The 20111-nt window shown below is 39.1% G+C and overlaps 3 protein-coding genes, 2 long non-coding RNA genes and 1 pseudogene across 5 annotated transcripts in view; 3 read left to right on the plus strand and 3 right to left on the minus strand.

The window, feature by feature from the left end:
• Positions 1-20111, minus strand: part of LOC149099168 (uncharacterized) — a 276702-nt gene that overhangs the window by 170215 nt on the left and 86376 nt on the right. The window lies entirely within an intron of this gene.
• On the minus strand, positions 502-9376 carry LOC149099198 (uncharacterized). Its single transcript, XR_016203849.1, has 3 exons — positions 8709-9376; positions 1261-1347; positions 502-1154 (listed from the first exon to the last, which is right to left on the minus strand). It is a non-coding gene; the product is annotated as an uncharacterized LOC149099198 (long non-coding RNA).
• On the plus strand, positions 1546-4408 carry LOC149099199 (uncharacterized). The gene is made up of 7 exons (XM_089277940.1): positions 1546-1644; positions 1829-1905; positions 2090-2364; positions 2832-2980; positions 3293-3377; positions 3746-3869; positions 4384-4408. Exons 3-7 carry the CDS (start codon positions 2124-2126, stop codon positions 4406-4408), a joined length of 624 nt encoding a protein of 207 aa, XP_089134066.1. The 5' UTR covers positions 1546-1644; positions 1829-1905; positions 2090-2123.
• LOC149099200 (uncharacterized) lies at positions 4417-7673 on the plus strand. The gene is made up of 4 exons (XM_089278272.1): positions 4417-4476; positions 4571-4787; positions 5096-5185; positions 5605-7673. Exons 1-4 carry the CDS (start codon positions 4417-4419, stop codon positions 7182-7184), a joined length of 1947 nt encoding a protein of 648 aa, XP_089134398.1. The 3' UTR covers positions 7185-7673.
• LOC149099201 (uncharacterized) lies at positions 11065-12543 on the plus strand (annotated as a pseudogene).
• On the minus strand, positions 15538-17788 carry LOC149099202 (uncharacterized). The gene has a single exon (XM_089278283.1). The coding sequence runs from the start codon at positions 17490-17492 to the stop codon at positions 17100-17102; it is 393 nt and encodes a 130-aa protein (XP_089134409.1). The 5' UTR covers positions 17493-17788; the 3' UTR covers positions 15538-17099.

The raw sequence follows: 20111 nt of genomic DNA on the forward strand, positions 1-20111 counted from the left end.
AGCTTTATTTTCCCTATGCTTATCGCATGGGCACAAAATCTGGCACATGTAAATTTTTAGGGCAAGCCATGTAACAAACTTCTTCACTATGAACTCTCACTAACTCGGAACTGTACTGGACTTTCTCATGCAGACCTCACTTCACTCAGTCAGTACTAGAAAGACCCTGGCAATATCCTACCAGTTTGTTCCTTGCACTCAGCTATTTAAAGTGCCTATAACACCAAAAAAAATTTTGCGCTTAATTAAATCTCTGTACGGAATTGGGAAAAATGTCGCAAAAATTTTTTAATTCGGTTCAAACCACGATTTTTTATGATTTTTTAAAGATCGGAAAAATGGCACTTTTTCAAAACACGACCGAGTCACAGAGTCACTGAAAAGGGTCTGGGTATAGCGAAACTTGTGACGTCATTCCAGGCCATTGATCGCTTTCTTGTTTGGAACCGCGTTTGCTTCACTTCGGAAGGTCAGAAATCTTGAAAATGCCAGATAAATGCGTTGTTTTCGGCTGTAATAATAAGCCAAGTAAGGCAGAAGGTATTTCGCTTCATCCCATACCTTTTGAAGGGGCTGATGAACCGCAGAAGCGAAAAAGAAGAACGCAATGGGTTGACTTCGTAAAATCTAAGCGTGCTCATTGGGAGCCCACGAAGTACTTGGCAGTGTGCTCAAAGCATTTCCGAGAAGAGGACTACGAAGTAATGTTCCCTGGATTGACAAACGTCAATATGCAAAGAAGATGAAAGTAAGCTTGGTGCCTTGGGGAAAATCCTGGATGACAATGTTGCTCTCCAAAGCTTCGACGCATCCGTCTAACTCACAACAGCAATAGCATTCACTGATGTTTTGCAAACATTCAAGGCTGAAGAAAGACCCTGGCAATATCCTACCAGTTTGTTCCTTGCGCTCAGCTATTTAAAGAAGAACATTAGTATAGCGTGGGTTCAAAAGTTTTAAATGATTCTTAAATTATAGGCGAAACCTGGAATTACTCTTGAAAGATTTAACTGCTCAGAAAAGACATGTACAAAAACATGGCCTAAAAGTTGATGGCAAGAACTACAACATAAAATTCACAGGTATGTACTAACTTTTACTTTTGTCCCCCATTGTCTGTAATCAGCCATCCACTTTACCCTTAAAAGGGTTAGCTGGACAATAGAAATAACAAAAAAAATACATGTACAGGGGCTGCAAGCATCATGCAAGCATTTGCAGTACGGTACATTAGCTCGGTTCATATTGTTTGCCACTAACCTCACCATTCCACAGTGCAGAACCTTTGTTAAATTAAGCCGCCTTTTTGCTATATATATATTTTTTTTCCATCCAGAGATCCATTGTCTATTGAATCAAAGAATTGTTATTTAATTAGTAATACTAATAAAAGTACATCAAAATTACTTATAATCATTTCACACTGCATGTACACAGAAACACTGGTTGCCCCCTTAACACAAGTTCACTCTAGATACACTGTGTATGGTTCTCAAAAAAATACTTCATTACATCTCTCCTTACAACAGTTACAGCTGACTACAAAGCTCTTTTGCTGTGCACAAAAGGACAACAGGAGAGGAAGTCCAATTAGGTGGACAAGGGAAAGGGGTGGAGGCTTGCCTTTTCTGCACTGCTATCCGAGTAAGTAAAACTACAATATGAACATCAAATAAAGGTTATTTACATTTTTGTTACTCAAAGAGTGTTCAAATCCCTTCATGTATATAAAACAAAAAAAATAGCAATCACATTGTACATGTACAAGATTAAAAAACAAACTTAAGAACAAAGCTCATTTTCTTCCTCATATTTCCTACTTTGTCAGGGTTGTGCCTGTAAAGGAGTTCCAGCAAATGAAACTTGTGTAGAGTGTTTTGTAAAAGCCAAGGGAGACGTCGGAAAGTATGGTCATTTTGTTAGTATGTATTTATCAAATATAATTCAGGATATAGGCATGTATATACATGTGCTGCCTTCAGTCTCCAAGATTGTATATCATTAATATTCATATCCTATATTTTCATGATGAATAAATTAAACGTAAAAATAGAACACAAGTGTAACAGTACTACCTTCATTAATGCAGATGGAATGGTATTAGAGATGACCTTCTCATCTTCATGGATGTTGAGGTATCAGATGTTAACCTCTGTGCACTCCACTGTGAACTCCGAAACACTGAACAGCTCCTTATGTCCCTTGGACTTACTGCTCACAGATGTGGATCATTAAAAGAATGCAACCTTGTGCTAGCCGAATATGGTCCAGAGACCATGGTGAAAGACCGCATTGTTGTGAAATTGAAGGAAGGCCAAGATACAGATGTACAAAAACATAACATTAAAATTAGATCATTTTCAGGTATAAATTTCAAAGTTTATGCACAGTCATTTTATAAACTTCAGTGTATATATATAGTACCTTGTAAATTGTATTGTTGTGTTGTTTTATAATTCATAAGGTAAATGGAAAGAAATGAATACAAATCAGATTAAACTCAGCCACTCGTACTGGGCCATACTGTAAATACTACGTAAGGACCAAACCTATTCAAAGACAACAGCTAGGACATTAAATATAATTGTTGAAAATTTAACTCGTAGGAGCATCAATTGTTCATTGCAAGCATAGAGAAAACAAACATTTTGTGAGCATTCAGAGCAGAAGCCCAATTTTTGAGCACTGCAAAATTTCGAGGGATCATTCACAATCTCTGTCTATAGTCAAAGAAGTTGTAGGGGAAACTGCCAGGGAAGTTGATTGTAGACACAAAACTGACTGAATTACTTAACCCAAATTCTCTGAACCTATTAATTTGCATTTTGCAGGCAATACAGAGCAGGCCTTCTTGAACAACTTTGATGACATTGTGGAGTCTTCATTACCTGTCCAAAAGGTCATGGATCTGTTTCCAGACAAGGAGACTGCAGAGGATTCGATTCTTGGAAAAATATCCTACTGTGAAGAAAGAATAAAGGTTCATTTAATGCATTTGATTTTCATTAACTTGTACTATCATGTTTTCTCTGCAAGCTGCTTGATTAATATTACATATTATTGTCATAAAATTGTTTTCATGGATGTTATTTAAGGGTCACTCCTTGTGGCCAAAATGTTTTTCTTGGGCCCCTGCTTCTCTGTAGAAAATATTAAGTCTAGAAGGGCTGGATAATTTTTCAGGCCCACCTTTAATGTAACGTAACTCAGAAAATGAAGTTGAACTTTCATATAGTTATGTAATCTCTTGCAATTTCTTTTTCAAGTAACCATTTACTGTTATGACTTTAAGTATTACAGAGATCTTATTGAAGGGGAAGAATTTCTCCAGGACAATGGAGTAAGTGGCATGGAATCTGTCCCACTTGCTGGTACAGGTAAGGTAGTACCATATAACAAAATAAACTAAAGATCACTTACCCTACATGAATGCTACCAGCCCATTGACAGTTCAAGAATCTCAACATCATTCGTTAACATCAACACTTCTTTACCTACATATTTGAGTGTTCTAGATATGGAGGAATAAATTTTCATTAAGGTTTATGAAAACTTAACCTTTGTGCAGAATTACAACTTACAAAAAGCCTATAGCTTCCACTTTTCTCTGTTTTGTTCTTTTAACTCTTTCATATATACGGGTAAACCTTTTTGCTAAAGAAAACAAAAATTTCTAGGCTGTGTGGTTAACAGCCTTATAGTTCTTTAAACTGTCCATTTTGTAATCAATAACAATTCATTTTAGACCTGGAGACATATCTGCATGAAAAGAAAAACTCCTGGGAACAGTGTTCAAAAGACATAGAAGAAAAGTATACTATTGCTGAGCAAGCTGATAGCCCACTGGTGTTGCGAGAATATGCTGCAAAGTTAGAAATTTTGAGATTCAAAGAGGTTTGGAACATGATATACAGTTGTGTATTATATTACTAACAGCTCTTTTCAGTGCTACTTACACGACAATATCACAGCAGCCCTCTTTTAATATGCCATCTTTTGGCATTCTTTTAAAACAGGTTAATTTTGAAGTGTTAAAATTGTCAAAACAGGCCAGTACTTTTTCTGTAAATGAAACAATGAAAATGGCTGCAAGAACTGGAGAAAATTTGCATGTAAATTTCAGCACATCAGCATCCCATCCATACATGTACATGTACATACAAATTTGAGAGAACTACCTGTAGTTATACTAGCATAATCCCACACAGTGAAATTATCTGTGTGATGTCTATATATATATATATGGTTAGAAAGTCATTTACTATCAGGCCTCCATACAAAACAGGTATCCTGCAATGTTGGTTCCATTTTGTAGGTGCATTGCCAAGACTCATTCATTCAGTACAATTTATTTCACTGATTATTTTTCTTTACTGCATCTAGGTATTCTCTCAGTGGAAAGACATAGCATTGGTTATGCGTCATAGAGTGTTTGAGGATGGGGAAGATTATGAAATTGATAAATATGACATTCAGGTATGTCTACTGGCACAATGATATGGTTACTGGACACTAACACTAGTACAGCTGTAGATTGTTTTCTCTTACATTGCTTCCATTTGTTCATCAGTGCAAAGAATGGGGAATCCTCTGTCGAGAACTGTTTGGAGTTGGACTGGGTACTGGTGACTATGGACATCTCACTATTGAACATAGTCCAATGCTGATGAGACGCTTCAAGTCCATGGCCCGTTACTCAAACCAGGGTTTTGAAGCAACGCATAAAGTTCACAGGCAGCTGTATGCTCAGTGCACAAATCATGATTCATCGTCATCTGAGTCATCAAGTAAGTGGATTTCAAGGGAGAAGCAGCAAAATTTAAAATCCCGTATGCTAGCTTAATATCCATTTGTACTAATTATATTTATAGATAAAGACTATCAACACCTTGTAAACAACCATGCAACTTACAATTAAATGGCAAATTATAATAACCTTATTCAAGTCCTATAGCTGGGAGTTAAGAAGTTTGCCCAGACATAAAACTAAATAAATGTGTATATACACAACAATTATTGCCTTTCTTCCAGGTCATTTTCTTTACAGAAAAATCTCTATTTATTGGAGCTTTCAATTTTCTTTCGGTCTATATAGTTGAGCAGATGTTCCTCCATCATTACACCACAAAACTGCTGTATCTAAGACTTTGTTTCCAGCAAGCTCAGGACTGCTGTAGTTCACCAGGTAAACTCACAAAGGCCATAACTATAACAACATAAATAAATTTGTGAATATGCAACTTGTGGTCTATAAGAGGTCTCTTGTTTTACAGCTGTTTGAGTCAAAGGAGCCAAATGAATCAACTGAGTCAAAGCCATTTTACACAAAGTTGGTCATTATTAAAAATCTTTACTTTTAATTAATGGTTTATAAAGCTCTGCCAAAGTTAAACTTCACAATGAAAATCTTAAATGAAGACAAGTGAATCCCTGTTCCATTTCATTTAACTCTGACAGGAGTATTTTTTAGAAATCACTGACGATTAATTATACCTTAACTGTATATCTGAAAAAAAGAGGCAATAACTTAATAGTATTTATGATAAATTTTCACATCAGACAAATTTGCATCTACTTGTTAATTTTAACACTCATTCCAAATAGGAAGCAGCTTCTTCTTCCGGGGTTGCAGTTGGCCATCTACCAGACCCAAACCAGCATGGTCCACTGAGGATAAGGCTTGGATCAAAAGAGTGAACAAGCTAATGGACAACCTTTTTGGAAAAGATTTCTTCAGCTATCCCTATGATGAAAAGAAAGTTTGCTATGTCCATGAAAATGATGCACCCAACTATGAGTACAACCACACTGACTGGGAAGATGAATACAGCCAAAACCTTGATGAGACTCCACAGTTTCCTCAATCACCAGCTGGAAAAAAAGGTAGCAAAAGTCACCCACATCCAGAACAGAAGTCCAAATCCACAAAGAGATGCCTTTTTCCTGCTCAAAAATCAGATCCTTGTCCAAAGCCACGAGAAGTGATGACAAAAAATCAAGTAAAACCTGCTCAAAAAAGTACATGCACACCCAGCCCAATCATCTCAAAGCCATCAATGTCTTCTCCAGAATCACTCCAGCACTGCATGTCACAGACTGCAACAAGACAAGAGTTATCTCAAGTCAAACTTCCTCCACTCACAAATCAAATCCATGAAAATAATGTTGTTCCCATTTATGGCAAGTTTCAAGATGAGAATCCATACTTGCTCAAGAGTCGTCCAGCAGACAACATAGTGAAAGTAGCTCAGAAGATCATAAGTGCATGCTCATCACAGGTGATAAAGGAAAACACAATACAGCTGGATGACAGTGATGGCCCAAGTGGGGTAAAAATTGGTAACTTAGGAATCTTCAGTGACAGTGGTATTCAAGCCCTCTCAAGATATTGCTGTATTGCAAAAATGCAGCAAGATTACAAAGAAGAAATGGCTTGGCTGAGTTTCAACCCTGACAAAAATACCCTAAGAGATTCAGAAATCAAGTACCTTTGCAACATTTTTGAACAGAGTCCCCATGACCCATTACGTGTTATTGTTTCACTAGATGGCCATCATGTTGATTTTAAATCACTTTCAACACTGGTGGGTGAACGCTACATTGATAACTTTATCATCAATTACTGTCTAAAAAAGACACTGCAATCAAAACAAATACAGGATGATTCTATACTGTGTTTACCCACTGAAGCCTTGTCGTGGTTGGATAACCAAGTTCTGGAGCCAGTCAAAACTGTAATAAGAAAGGACCTCCATCAACCGCATGAACTTAAACTAATACTTTTGCCAGTGCACATGGCAAACATTCCCCATTGGGGACTTGCCTGTGTAGACCTAGAAACACTGACAGTTTGGTATGATGATGGACTAAAAGTAGCCCCACCAGCACAGCTTTGCAACATAATTGGTAGACTGGTCATGCTTCTTGGAGAGATGTTCCCATCTATTAACAACTTCAACAGCTTCGTGTCTAGTCACCTATCTGCATCACAGTATAAGCGAATGCATATGCCAAAGCAGAGAATCGATGGTAAGACAGCTGGTGGTGGAAGTTGTGGGATGGGTGTCATATTATTGGCTCAAGAGATCATCCTTGGAAAAAAAGTACCACCCCATCAGATCTCCTGGAGCTTTGAAGAATCCAACTACTTCAGGAAGAAACTGATGCTGTATATGCTCATGTGATACATGTTAAAAGAGCTAACCAGACCACCACGTTGATCTTGTAACTTCCTGGGTAGAATATACCTGAGAGTTACAATGTACATTTTGTGCATCTAATAATCAGGCCATCATTGCAACTACTTTGTAACCTCGTGGGTAGAATATACCTGAGGTTTACAGTCTAATAGTCACGCCAACATGTTAACTTTGTAACATCCTGGGTAGAATATACCTGAGGTTTACAGTCTAATAGTCGCACCAAAATGTTAACTTTGTAACATCCTGGGTAGAATATACCTGAGGTTTACAGTCTAATAGTCGCACCAAAATGTTAACTTTGTAACATCCTGGGTAGAATATACCTGAGGTTTACAGTCTAATAGTCACGCCAACATGTTAACTTTGTAACATCCTGGGTAGAATATACCTGAGGTTTACAGTCTAATAGTCACGCCAACATGTTAACTTTGTAACATCCTGGGTAGAATATACCTGAGGTTTACAGTCTAATAGTCACACCAAAATGTTAACTTTGTAACATCCTGGGTAGAATATACCTGAGGTTTACAGTCTAATAGTCGCACCAAAATGTTAACTTTGTAACATCCTGGGTAGAATATACCTGAGGTTTACAGTCTAATAGTCACGCCAAAATGTTAACTTTGTAACATCCTGGGTAGAATATACCTGAGGTTTACAGTCTAATAGTCGCACCAAAATGTTAACTTTGTAACATCCTGGGTAGAATACACCTGAGGTTTACAGTCTAATAGTCGCGCCAACATGGTTACTTTGTAACATCCTGGGTAGAATATACCTGAGGTTTACAGTCTAATAGTCACGCCAACATGTTAACTTTGTAACATCCTGGGTAGAATATACCTGAGGTTTACAGTCTAATAGTCGCACCAAAATGTTAACTTTGTAACATCCTGGGTAGAATATACCTGAGGTTTACAGTCTAATAGTCACGCCAAAATGTTAACTTTGTAACATCCTGGGTAGAATATACCTGAGGTTTACAATCTAATAGTCACACCAAAATGTTAACTTTGTAACATCCTGGGTAGAATATACCTGAAGTTTACAATCTTATGTTCGTATCTCTCTCTATAGATCTCTTATCAGCAGTTGGAGGAACTTGTCTAAAGTTTACTAACCAAAGGTAAGGACGTTTCTTTTTCTTGAAAATCTCTGATCACTAAAGCCTAGCATCAACACATCTTGTCAGTTGTTTGTGTAAGTGGTTAGTTTTTTCGTGTCACGGTTATACTTATTAGATGTACAATAACCATTTCCTTAAATTCTTGTATAGGTATGGCTAAGTTGTGCAGCAGTCATTTTTCACAGCCACACGAGAAAAGCCTGGAAAAGCGAAATCGGAAAGATTTCCTAAAGGTAGGATAATTAATTGAACATTCCTTATTGGAAAACGAATAGAACGAGAGTTCTGTATAAAAATTTTGTCGGAAGATGACACATGATAAACCTTGTCAGCAATGAATTAGACAATAATCGGTTATTACGTTATAATAAAAAGCTTACCTTTTAACTGCATACGTCGCTTGTTGATATGGAATGGAAGGAGCACAACATATTACAGCAGCCTTCGTCTCTGGGCACTTCTTAAACTTTAGTTCTGTCTTGTCAATCATGGAAATCATCGTTTATTGCAAGCATATAACATGCTTCACCTTCGCAACCTTCTCGCATTTAGCCACGTGACAGACTGTCAGCACTCGTCCTGTCTTGTTATCTAAAATCAGCGGCCAGTTTATTCACGTGCATAAATTAAACTCATTCTCCCACGGAACTCATCAAAAATTTCCTGTACAAACGCGAGCATGTTGGAAGCCACCAAATGTGAAAAAGTAGGTGGATGCTGATGCCTAGTTTTTTTTTAGGTTATTTTGCACACTCTCATTGACGCCATCAATACAACGACAGCGATTCACAATCCAAAAAAAATCCTATGCGAAAACCTAGAGCTTCAATCGAGGAAGGGGAATCAGCGATCAAAGTACGGAATGCTCTCTACGAGCCTTGAGAAAAGGTGCAAACGAAAAAAAAAAAAAAGACTGAAAGAAGAAAGGAGTCTTTCAACTCCAGGACACAAAAGTGAAAGAAATTGTTAGTAATGCCAGATAAACTTGAGGAACACAATCTGCCAGAAGACAATCAACACAATCAACCGAAATTACAGAAACACTTTTGCAGTTTGAAGTAGAAAGCAACACAAGAACTACGGTATTTTTAGTCTCTTTTGTTACTAGGCCGGTATACGTAGAAATTATTAACGTAGTCGATTATAGTAGTAATAGTAATCAGCAGACAAGGATTTTATTGAGTAGCTAAATACCGCTGTGCTAAGTGAAGTTACTGTGGCATAGCTGTTCCAGCTGTCTTTCCATATTTTAAGACATTACAAAAAGATGGTCTAGTTTTCCATCAAGAATGGTAACCAAAACAAATATAATCCTCCTCCTGATGAAATATACTAAGTAACTTGCACATGAAAAATAAATAAATGGTAACATTATGATCACGATCTCAACTGTTAAAAAAAACTAGACAATCTTGGAGCACTTTGATCAAAAGCGGTGATACGCACTTTGTTAAAATCCAAAATACTTTCGTGAAACCTTTTGCAATAGGTAGATGAGCTAATTAATTCGTAAGTTCCACATGCTCCACATAGAATCTCAGGCGCAGGTGTCCAAACCTTGACTGGGCGAAGACGTCTGGCCACCATATCACTTGAAACTCTCTAGTACGCGGCCATTCTCCCTCTTCACATTTCAATTGCCGTCGGGATGTGGGTTTCGCTTGGTTTGAAGCATCGCTTGCAGCTCCCCAACGAGTGCCAGCGCATTGCCGAGCAAGGGCCACTTTCTCCTTGGCTGTAAGTTCGCCACCGGTTACAGGAACACTGACTTCTTCGTTGCGGCAAAAATAGGTCCTTGTTTTTAACGGTACCGTTGAAGCAAACAAATCTTTAAGAACGGAGATATCATAGACGTTGTAAAACAGCGCAGTTGACGAATCCTGTTTCAGCGGAGGTGGATGTTGCGCTTCCCTTACAGCAAATGGCTTATTCAGCTTCAAACCCAGAAGAAGTGACGTAAAGTATGCACTAGGCACCATGATCAAGTCTATCTTCACCCACTTGCTTTTGACGTCGGGCTTTAGGTAGGAATTAGTTAATTCAGCCATGCCACTTAAAAACTCTTTGTAGGCTGCTTGTTGTGATACAGCAATTCTTCCCGGGACTGGCAAATTCACAGGCTCGCTTTCACCCTTCTTAAAGAACTGCACATCTGTCTCTTGGTAAATATGTGCGGTCTTTTCCGCATGTTTTGCTAGAGATCGTCGTGTGGCAAACTCGCGTAAGCAGGCTACACATTTAGTTTTAAGAGACGGCATTTTTAACAGCATGCACTGAATGCGAATGCTGGTCTTTAAAAATGGCAGCTGTGAAAATCACAATTTCTGCTTGTGAAATTTTAGTTAAATATTAAGATGATTACGTAATCGCGCGCGTCGCACAGTCAGCACAGTCATGAAAACCTTCGGGAGACTGAGAAAGATTTATGAAAATTATTTGATGTGGATAGACCTTTTTTGAAAATGCGGAGCCCTCGCTTATTTAGATCTTCACTCAAAATGTCACTTTACAAAGAAGTGTTCTTGATCATTTTTATGTAGTTCCATTCCAATTTGCCGCAATAATTAAATGATAATAACTTTTCGGTTAAATTTGCTCTAACCATTGTTCATCTGACCAATCAAGTGCTTCAATTATTAGTCACCTCAATTTACCACTTCAGTCTCCTTTCCGGTTGTAAAACAATAGCATACTCTCTTGAACAATAGTCACTTTTTCCAACTTTGCCCGTATGGACCTGAGTGTTACCCGTGTATTTCTATTCTACGGAAAAGTTTTAGTAAATGGAGTCAAACAAGAAACGCAAATGTGCTCTCAAAGAAACAAGAAGATCGGGATCGTTATTACAAGAAATTGAGAAGGGAGCAGAAGAAAAGATATCGACAGAGAAAGAAGGGCTGTCAACCGCAACAGGCGATAGTGCAAGAAGTATCGGCCATAAATAAAGCTTCGGCCAACGAACACGAGAAACGAGCAACAGAAGCTCCAAGAACTGAGAGACATAAAGATGTCCGAGCTCTAATGAGAGGAAAACGCATGGTTTCAGCTGCGGTTAAAAAAGCCACACAAAAGGTATCAAACGTGCCCAAACCAGAGCATGTTGCCGCTTCCTGCAATGCAAACTCTTTAAGAGAAATAAAAGCAGGAAACCTCAAACGGGACGGGGCAAAGTCGATTGGTAGTGGAACCTTTGGTGCGTGCTTTCTGGCCAGGTACAGAAATCTCCGTGTGGTGCTTAAGGAGTTTAAGCATAGAGAAGGCGTTACCCTGGAGAAACTCCGAAGAGAAGCGGCTTACGAAGCACGAGTCATTCAACGTTTGGGAGACCATCCTGGGATACCGCTTCTTTTTGGAGTTATGCTACAGCAGCGTAAAGTTGGCATTATCATGCAGTTCCACGGGAATGAAGATGGCCAGAGCCTCACCATCTACAAAGCCGCGAAGCATGGGATTGTAAAAGAAGAAGAGGCATGGAACGCGGTATTTCGCAATGTGGCTGATGCCTTACATCACGTTCATGACTGTGGATTTATCCACAATGACTTAAAAACAAACAATGTGGTTCTGGAAACCAGAGATGGGATCCCAAGTCCGGTTATTGTAGATTTCGGGAAAAGTGTGCTCGCCGAAAAAGCGAAGAAACCGGTACCAAAACCCGAGCATCTTCGCAAACAATTTGAAAACGGCTACATAGCACCGGAACTCGTGGACGGGTCAAGCAAACCCTGCGTGGAGACCGACGTGTACTCTCTTGTGTATTTGGTCAAGTCGGTCTGTAAACTGGTACCACTCAGCGTGAACTCTACTGTTAAGAGTGCTCTTTCTAAAAGGCCCGAGAATCGACCATCTCTAATTATTTTAAAGGAATCTTTTTAAAAGTTGATGAATTTTTACTGGTAATTTTCTTGGTTTACATGTATTATACGTGCATACCTTGAAAATATATATTTTTTTAAAGTTAGGGTTAATGTTAATTTGTTTTTAAATGCGTCATTGCTATCACCTGACATTTTTTCATTTGATTATAGCGTAGATTTGAGCTAAATCGTCTTAAATATTTTATGCGTATAAAATGCATACTGTGCATTCTATCTTTCTACATTGTTTATCCTTTTTGTAGCCTGAAAATTTTGAAGTTAGTGTTGAAATTTTAAAATGCGTTTTAGATTTTTCTTTGTTTACATGTATACAACGTAGAGGATTGTTTGAGCAAAATCGCGGCTTGCGAGGGTCGAGTCCAAATTACTGTGATTTATTTTTTAATACCTTGAATATTTTTAAGTTAAAACCAACATTGTTTCTAGATGCGTCAATGCTATCGTCTAGATTTCAATGTATTTACAACGTAGAAGATCACTGTTTAAGCTAGCCTGTGTATGCTTTTAAAAGTTTGCGAGGGCCGCGTGTAAGATTTTAATACACGCCTATACAGTTTTGAAAATATAAATATTTTATTAGAATAAATTCTTCTTTAGAAGATCATACCCATTATGATCATTGTTGCGAGTTAATTCGCCGCTTTGAGAGTGGCAACTGTAAACAACGAAGTTAGACACTACACGAATGGATTCCCTTCGCTTAAATTGTGTTATTGCTATCAGAAATATAAAATATGCGCAACTTTCTTTTCCTGTGTTCTAAGGCAAAATGATCTTTTACAAATCAACAGAGCAATAAAAATCTCGGTTAAGCATTTAATCACTTAGTGTTATTCAAAAAAAGTGCGAGCTGTAAAAATCACGATTTCCACTTCTTGCGAAATGCTTCGTTAACTATTAAGATGGGGGCTGATACGTGGGGATAGTTACGTAATCGCGTGCGCCGCACGGTCAGCAGTCATGAAAACCTTCGGGAGACTGGGAAAAAATCCGAAAATTATTTGATACGGATAGTTCTGTTTTGAAAATGTGGAGCCCCTCGCATATTTAAATCTTCACTCAAAACCACGATGTAAGACACTTGTTAAACCCTTTATATTGCTGGCGTAGGACAGAGCTAAAAGGCAGTTAGCCAAAAAATCAAAGATTATTCTAAATCTCAAGCATTTGCGTCCATTCTTTGTAGAATCTGTCGTAAATAGCATTTATTTACAAAGCTTTATTTGTGACGTGATCTGTTTTGTCATATAAATCGATTTCGTGAAAGGTCAGTGTGTTATTTTAATTGATATGTGGTTTTGGATCCCGTGGTTCTTTAACACCTTCGGTTCAGCTCACAGGGTAAAAATATTCTAGGAATTTGCCATTCAGTTCCAAATTCTCTGATGTGCCGCTCACAGCCATGCAAAAATTTTAGCGGTTGCGGCTCCTCATGGATTGGGTGCATGTGTAAATTTAGTTTCTTTAGCTTGCAGTGACAATGCTCTGGTGCAGTTCATTCAAATTGAGCTGTTGCTATCTCACACCAAAATTTATCTTTTGTTTCCTGTTGATTTAATTTCCTTTTCAACTAACTTTAAACTATTGTCTTTTTTGGGTGGTCAGTTCATTTGAGCTGTTGTTATCCAAGGGCAGAATATAATTTCCTTTTCAACTAACCTTAAACTATTGTCTTTTTTGGGTGGTCAGTTCATTTGAGCTGTTGTTATCTGAGGGCAGAGTACAATTTCCTTTTCAACTAACTTTAAACTATTCTGTCTTTCTCAGGTAGTCAGCTCAGTTACACCTTTTTTCTTTTCCTTTATTTTTGTTCAGAACTGCTACTAAAACATCAAATTTCCACCAAATTGTTTTGTCACTGCATAAAGCTAACATCTGTTGCGTCTTGTTATACAGTGTTTTGATGTTATACTTTTTTCACAATCTCATTTCTGAGATATAAACATGGCCTCTTGTTTATTTGTAACGCTTTTTACAACCAGAAACTGCATATTTAGGAAAATTTACTTTCGAAACAAAAAATCGTAGTGTTAATTTTCCATGCCTGCTAGTTGAGAACATTTCCAGCCACCACAACAGTTCAAAATCTTGTAGCCCTTCCTTCACCACGTCCCACAACGATTTGAATTTGAAGCATTGGAAATTAGTTTGCAGTAGATTCGTGTGCCCTTGCTTTGGCTGCTTCAAGTGCGGTTCTTCCATCTTGCTCTTCAGCAAAGGCAGATATCTCCTCGTCTCCCAGGTAAGCCTTTTTTATATGCAGTTTTACGCCGCTCTGTTTCTGTAGGGCATCAACCATGTTGTTAATGTGATAATCCCTGTACAACAGTACTTTGAAGGTTTCCATCCATACAGGGGAGCATAGATGTCTCTTCTCCCTTATGCTGTTGATGAATGCATTTGGCATATCTGCCAGCAAAGCCTGGAAGTATTCTTCTGGCATGTCATATCTTTCCCCACGACACCATTTACCTAATGCCAGTAAAGGAGGAATCACAAGAGTCCAAACCTTGCAGGAATGATACCTCACTGCTACCCCCCTCCCCCCCCCCAAAAAGTCTTAATCATGCTCTCCTTTTGGACTAGTAAGTGTGCGTCTCCCATGTCATTCGTATGTTAAATTATGTATTAAAAACTTCCCATGCATTCAAATAAAATGGCCAACCCAAAAGAGAAGTTCATTCGTGAGTTGCTTTGAAATGGTGACTTTTAATGCATCTCAACGTATTACCTGAGCTCGTACCTACTATTAAAACAATGGTATTTTTTCTCCACCGGAAGCACCATATTCCTGCAAATACATTCAATCTAATATCTACTTTCATAGATTTACTTTACAAGAGATTTTTTTATCTTGTCTATGGATAACCTGTGATCAGGCCCAATTTTAGCATTGCTCTTATGTCCTCTTATGTCGCAATTTGCTATTTTCTGTTTCCCATGGGAAAGGTTTACCATCAAAACGAAAATAGAGCCTGCTCAAAGGTTATCTATAGGGTTGTTATTGCTCTTACCGGGAGCTTTGAGATGTAACCAGTAATTCACACTTTCCACAAGGCCCCTGATCCATTCTTTATAGGTCACCGACCTGCGTCCTGTCTTGGTTGTTCACGAAAGCTGTATGACTTCTTCGCCCTTGTACAAGGGCAAAAATGAAACCGTTCCCGCTCAGCTGTGTTTTAGAAGTCTGTGGTCTCAGAAGTGCAGCCATTGTGTTGAAGGAGCAAAGGCAAGGGTCACAGCGTGTCTTATATACCACTAAGGCCATCACTTTTAAACCAAAATGCAGAATTAACCAAAGAAGGCCACCAAAAAAACTCAGATCTTGAATGTGGCTCTGCGATTATACACAATGTTGTGTTGCAAAAAGAGGGTTTTGCCAAGTAGGGGAAATGGAATGACATCTGTCAGTTTGGCACAATCACACAAATGATTCGAAACAGACAGATAGTATTTTATTGGGGCATAGGGTACAGAATAACTTCTTTCTCTCCTTGCTGTGAAAAGTAGTGCAACATAAGTTGGATGATTTTCTTCGGGTTCCTGCTCACTGTTTTTGTTTTCTTGAAAATTCCGCAGCACATTTCTTCAGTTTCTATATTTACTGAACTTTTTGTTTGAGAACTGTTGACTCCCACTACCCCACAGCAGACCCTCGATCTTTTTGAAAGATTATAGATCTCACACGCAGGAACAGAGGATCAATAAGAGCCGGAAAACATGATTGTAGCATTTGGTCCTGAGTAAGATTTGATCATATGCTGCCCTTTGAACGCATTTTGCATTTCATGTTCATCTCAATGTTAAGGACACTAGACAAAGGTCAATTTTGATTAGTTAATAATTGTCTCTTTATCTTAGTTACAAGCGTAGTTACAATGTTTACTTCTTTTTTATTGGTTTTGTAATCGGACCTTTAAGCGTCACTATGTGCATATAAAAGCTGAGTTAGTGTCCCTTTGAAGTAGTTTTTCTTTCCATCTCGCGTGGTCTTTTGATTTCCTAACCCTTGACTCAAGCGGGACCGATATGTGAGTACCTTTGTCATTTTGATTAGGTTACGTTTTTTATAGCTATGGGCGAAGGAATACAAAGAAAGATTTGTGTAATTTTAATTGATTTATAATTGTCTAAATTAGAAAGTGTTCTGAACGTTACTAGAGTGAACGCCCACCTTTTAGGCTCGAAAGCATTGAGCTGTTAATTAGCTCCTTTTGTTGTTTACTTCTGTGATCGAATCTTATTTAGTATCTTAGCATAGTATTTATGCTGGCTCTTTTTGATGTATTGTTATTCAATTTCGTTATGTTATCGATTCCAAATTGTTAGTGTCTCGTGTAAGTTGACTATTTGTTACGCAACTTTTCCACTAAATTGATAGAAATTCGTTACATATTGTTATTTCAGTTTATGATCGTTTATGTTGATGCAATAAATCGCCGATAGCCGTCAACTTTGGTTTTCCGTGGTTTACTTGTCTACCTTTGAAGACGACCTGTAAAGTAGTCCCACCCACTAGTTTGTCGCGACACGCCTAGAGCTCGTTTTGTTTTGTCTCGTTTTGGAATTTGCCAGTTGCTGCAGACGTTACAGTAAAATAGAGACCTTAAGCAAACACTTGAGGCGGTTAGGTGGAGGCGGCGATGGCCGCGCGGGAGTTGGGTTGAGACCGCCTCCTCTTGGCGCGAAATTAGAATATTAAGCTTTTGTAGAAGCGGCGGCGAGCAACAGCTGTTTTGCTTTCGTTTTCAGTGGTCCAATTTGACTTTGTTCGTGGATTTTACGAGCATAATGGCAACTTTTCGAGAAGTCCGAGACCTTCTAGCTGTTGCATGCTTTGAGGACATCATAGACGGACTCATAGACGAGGATGAATTTCTGTTGCTGAGGGATCTACACACGTCGAAAAATCTTTACTTTCCTTACGAAGACTGAATCAGCCTTTTCTTTACTACTGCAACCAAGGTCACTGGCCTCTGCCTCCTCCCATTTTTCTGATATTTCTTCCATCAGAATATCCATCTCGCTATCTTCGATGTCAACTCCACTCAGTTTCGCCTGACTGTGATGTTTTCGTTTCGCCTTGAATTTGTCCAGTAGTTGTTTGAAATGTTCCTGTACGTTTTTCCGCTTCACCTGAAACTTCACGGAGGTTTCGTCATTCAGACGATCCATGATCGCATTCCATACTTTCCCTCGATCTACAGTCCTTGGTTTGAAGATCCATGGTTCTGAAGCTCTGACTTCTTTCGCTAGGATCAAACCATGTGCTTCTGTCCATTCCATGATCGAGCTAGATGAGAGAAAACAAAAGCTTATTAAAAACAGGTCCTGTCTATCGATTCACCTTTCGGAAATATTCCAAAGTTATAGAGACAAATTGGAAGAACAAAATAGCATTTTGTACCAGCAAGTACTTGCAATCTAAAGTTTTAAAGTCTACAAGACGTGAACATCACTCGGAACAATGTGAATCCAGGAAACTCACCCATTTCTTTTGCTTTTCTCTCCTTCGCTTGCCATCTTTCTTCTTCACTCACACCTCCAATGTGAAGTGAGATTTTTGCTGTAAAGCAAACGAAATATCAAATATTTGCAAAAACAAAATTCAAAGAGACGTGTCAAAAAACATTTTTTAACTTTATAAAAGAGTTTCTGTGTATTTTAGGTGCTACAAATGGGAAAATAAAGCGACCGTCTCTCGAGGCAGCCAAACCTACCTTTCTCGCCACCGCCACTGTTGGAAGACGCGGGCAACACTCCACGTGATTATGCTAATTAGCTAGAGAGCGGGAAATTTTACTTCCGGTTGGCGTCCACCTCGCTGTCTCCAGTGTTTGCTTAAGGTCTCTAATATCGCCACATCATTCCGTCATCGGTTATGAATTTATTTTGAACTTTGCTTTACTTTGGAACTTTGTGTTTGTGGAATAGCTATGAGTATTTGTAGTGCGTCGGCATTCTTTTGTGAAGACACACCACAAGATCCGGACTTCGAGCGACACCACAAACAATTGAGCCACCACCCAGGAGCGTGACAGGCGTTGAGCCTTCTCGTTTTGAGCATGCGAAAAAAACAGGATGTAGAAGAAAAATGACTGAGGAGGGAAAGGCTCATCAATTAGGAATTAAACTCACCAATCGAAATTCCGCCTTTAGGAGATTAAAGAAACAAATTGAAAGAATTAACGCGTTGCATGACTCGCTGGAGACGACACCTGAACAATTAGAAGAGAGATTTCACTTAGACCAGTTGAAGAACGAGTTCAATGACGCGCATAAAGATTTTGACGATTTGCTAGAATTTGAGGAGGAAAGGAACACTTCGTACCAATGGTTCGATAACCAGGATCGGGAATTCATCGAGTGTACAATTAGGGTCTGCGAACGCATCCAGGCGTTAGAAAGTCCAAATCGTCTGACAGGTCAAAATTGAGTTCCTCCTCTATGAAACACCTTTCTCTTGCTTTGATTAATGCGTCTGCAAAGTCTGCAAAGCTGACGCTGAAATGGAATTTCTTGAAAAGGAAAAAGAGTTCGATCACAGCTCGAAAAGGAATTAGCTATCGCAAACGCAGAAGAGTGCGCAATAAAAAGAATTCTCGAGGAGGAGAAAATATCAGCCGGGGATAGAGAGGAAATTGGAAGTGTCAAGAAGGAGTTCAAATCAGATTTAAGCCACGAAAATATAAAAAGGGAGAGAAGCTTTTCTGTCAACCCGTATGCTGCTCCATTCGTTCCTAGAAGCCATCCTACGCCTCATTTTGACCTTTGAACTCAAAGCCTGTGCCACAATTCCAGCGTAATGATGTAAACACAGCCATTCAAGAGTTAGTCAGCCTACAAGCCAAGCAAACCGAATTAAGCTCATTACTAATTAATCAGCAAAAGATCAGACACCTTCTGGTAAAAGAGCTGCCTGTTTTCTCTGGAGATTATTTTGGATATCCAACATTCACAACTGTCTTTGACTCCATTATATCCCGTAATGTGCCTTTAGACAGAGATCGACTCTATTTCCTTGACAAATACACGAAAGGCAAGGCGAATGAAGTAGTGAAAGGTTTCTTGGCTATGAGCTCAGACAGTGCGTACGAAAGGGCCCGGAATTTGCTAGACGAGTGCTTTGGTAATCCCATCCATGTCACCGAGGCTTACAAGTCAAGTCTTAGAAGCTGGCCAAAGATTAACGACGGAGACAGCAGTGGTATCCAAGAGTTTTCTGATTTCCTCATTCGTTGTGAAGAAGCCATGAAAACTATGCAGTCAATGGGCGACCTCAACTCGACAGAAACTCTACGACTTGTAAGCAGCAAACTGCCTTCATACTCTGGAGTGAAATGGTGCTGGCACGCTCACGAAGCACATACGAAGTCTAAGAAGATTGTCACCTTTGAAGATTTTGCGAGGTTCATTAAAGACAAGGCAGAGCTAGTGAATGATCCCATTTTCTCACCGAATGCTTTAAAAGCGGAGAGAAGGAAGTCAGACACCCCGTTCAAAATGGGACGGAGAACCAGACCAAGCAAGGGTGACAGTAGTTCAAGTGCAAGCGCTTTCGCGGTATCATCCACGCAACCACCTGACAATTTCGTCCCGCCATCAAAACCGCCAGCAGAGCAAACAGATCAGACCTGCCCCCTTTGTAACAGTCAGCACACTCTCGTTAAGTGCAACAAGTTCTTGAAGAAGTCCGTAGACGATCGCAGCGAGTTTCTTCAAAACAAGGGTCTTTGCTACGGATGCTTCGGAAAGGGTCGTGTCATCAGGATGTAGAAACAGAGCAACCTGCAAAGAATGCGGAAGACATCACCACACACTCCTGCACATAGTGAACCCAAATAACCAACAGCCAGACTCAAAGTTGCCAGCCACTCCCCAAGCCTCTAATAAGAAGGAAACACC

This window comes from Orbicella faveolata, unplaced genomic scaffold, assembly GCF_042242905.1.
Source record: "Orbicella faveolata isolate gen_17 unplaced genomic scaffold, um_ofav_v1 contig_46, whole genome shotgun sequence".
Classification (NCBI taxonomy): Eukaryota; Metazoa; Cnidaria; class Anthozoa; order Scleractinia; family Merulinidae; genus Orbicella; species Orbicella faveolata.

Bases quoted from the DNA above. Each gene is read 5' to 3' on its own strand.
- LOC149099199 (XM_089277940.1), top strand. From the start codon at position 2,124: ATGGATGTTGAGGTATCAGATGTTAACCTCTGTGCACTCCACTGTGAA. The intron at 2,365-2,831 runs GTATAAATTTCA...TGCATTTTGCAG, and splicing joins TAAAATTAGATCATTTTCAG to GCAATACAGAGCAGGCCTTC. The intron at 3,870-4,383 runs GTTAGAAATTTT...TACTGCATCTAG, and splicing joins TTGCGAGAATATGCTGCAAA to GTATTCTCTCAGTGGAAAGA.
- LOC149099200 (XM_089278272.1), top strand. From the start codon at position 4,417: ATGCGTCATAGAGTGTTTGAGGATGGGGAAGATTATGAAATTGATAAA. The intron at 4,788-5,095 runs GTAAGTGGATTT...CGGTCTATATAG, and splicing joins ATCGTCATCTGAGTCATCAA to TTGAGCAGATGTTCCTCCAT. The intron at 5,186-5,604 runs GTAAACTCACAA...CATTCCAAATAG, and splicing joins GGACTGCTGTAGTTCACCAG to GAAGCAGCTTCTTCTTCCGG.
- LOC149099202 (XM_089278283.1), bottom strand. From the start codon at position 17,492: ATGGAATGGACAGAAGCACATGGTTTGATCCTAGCGAAAGAAGTCAGA.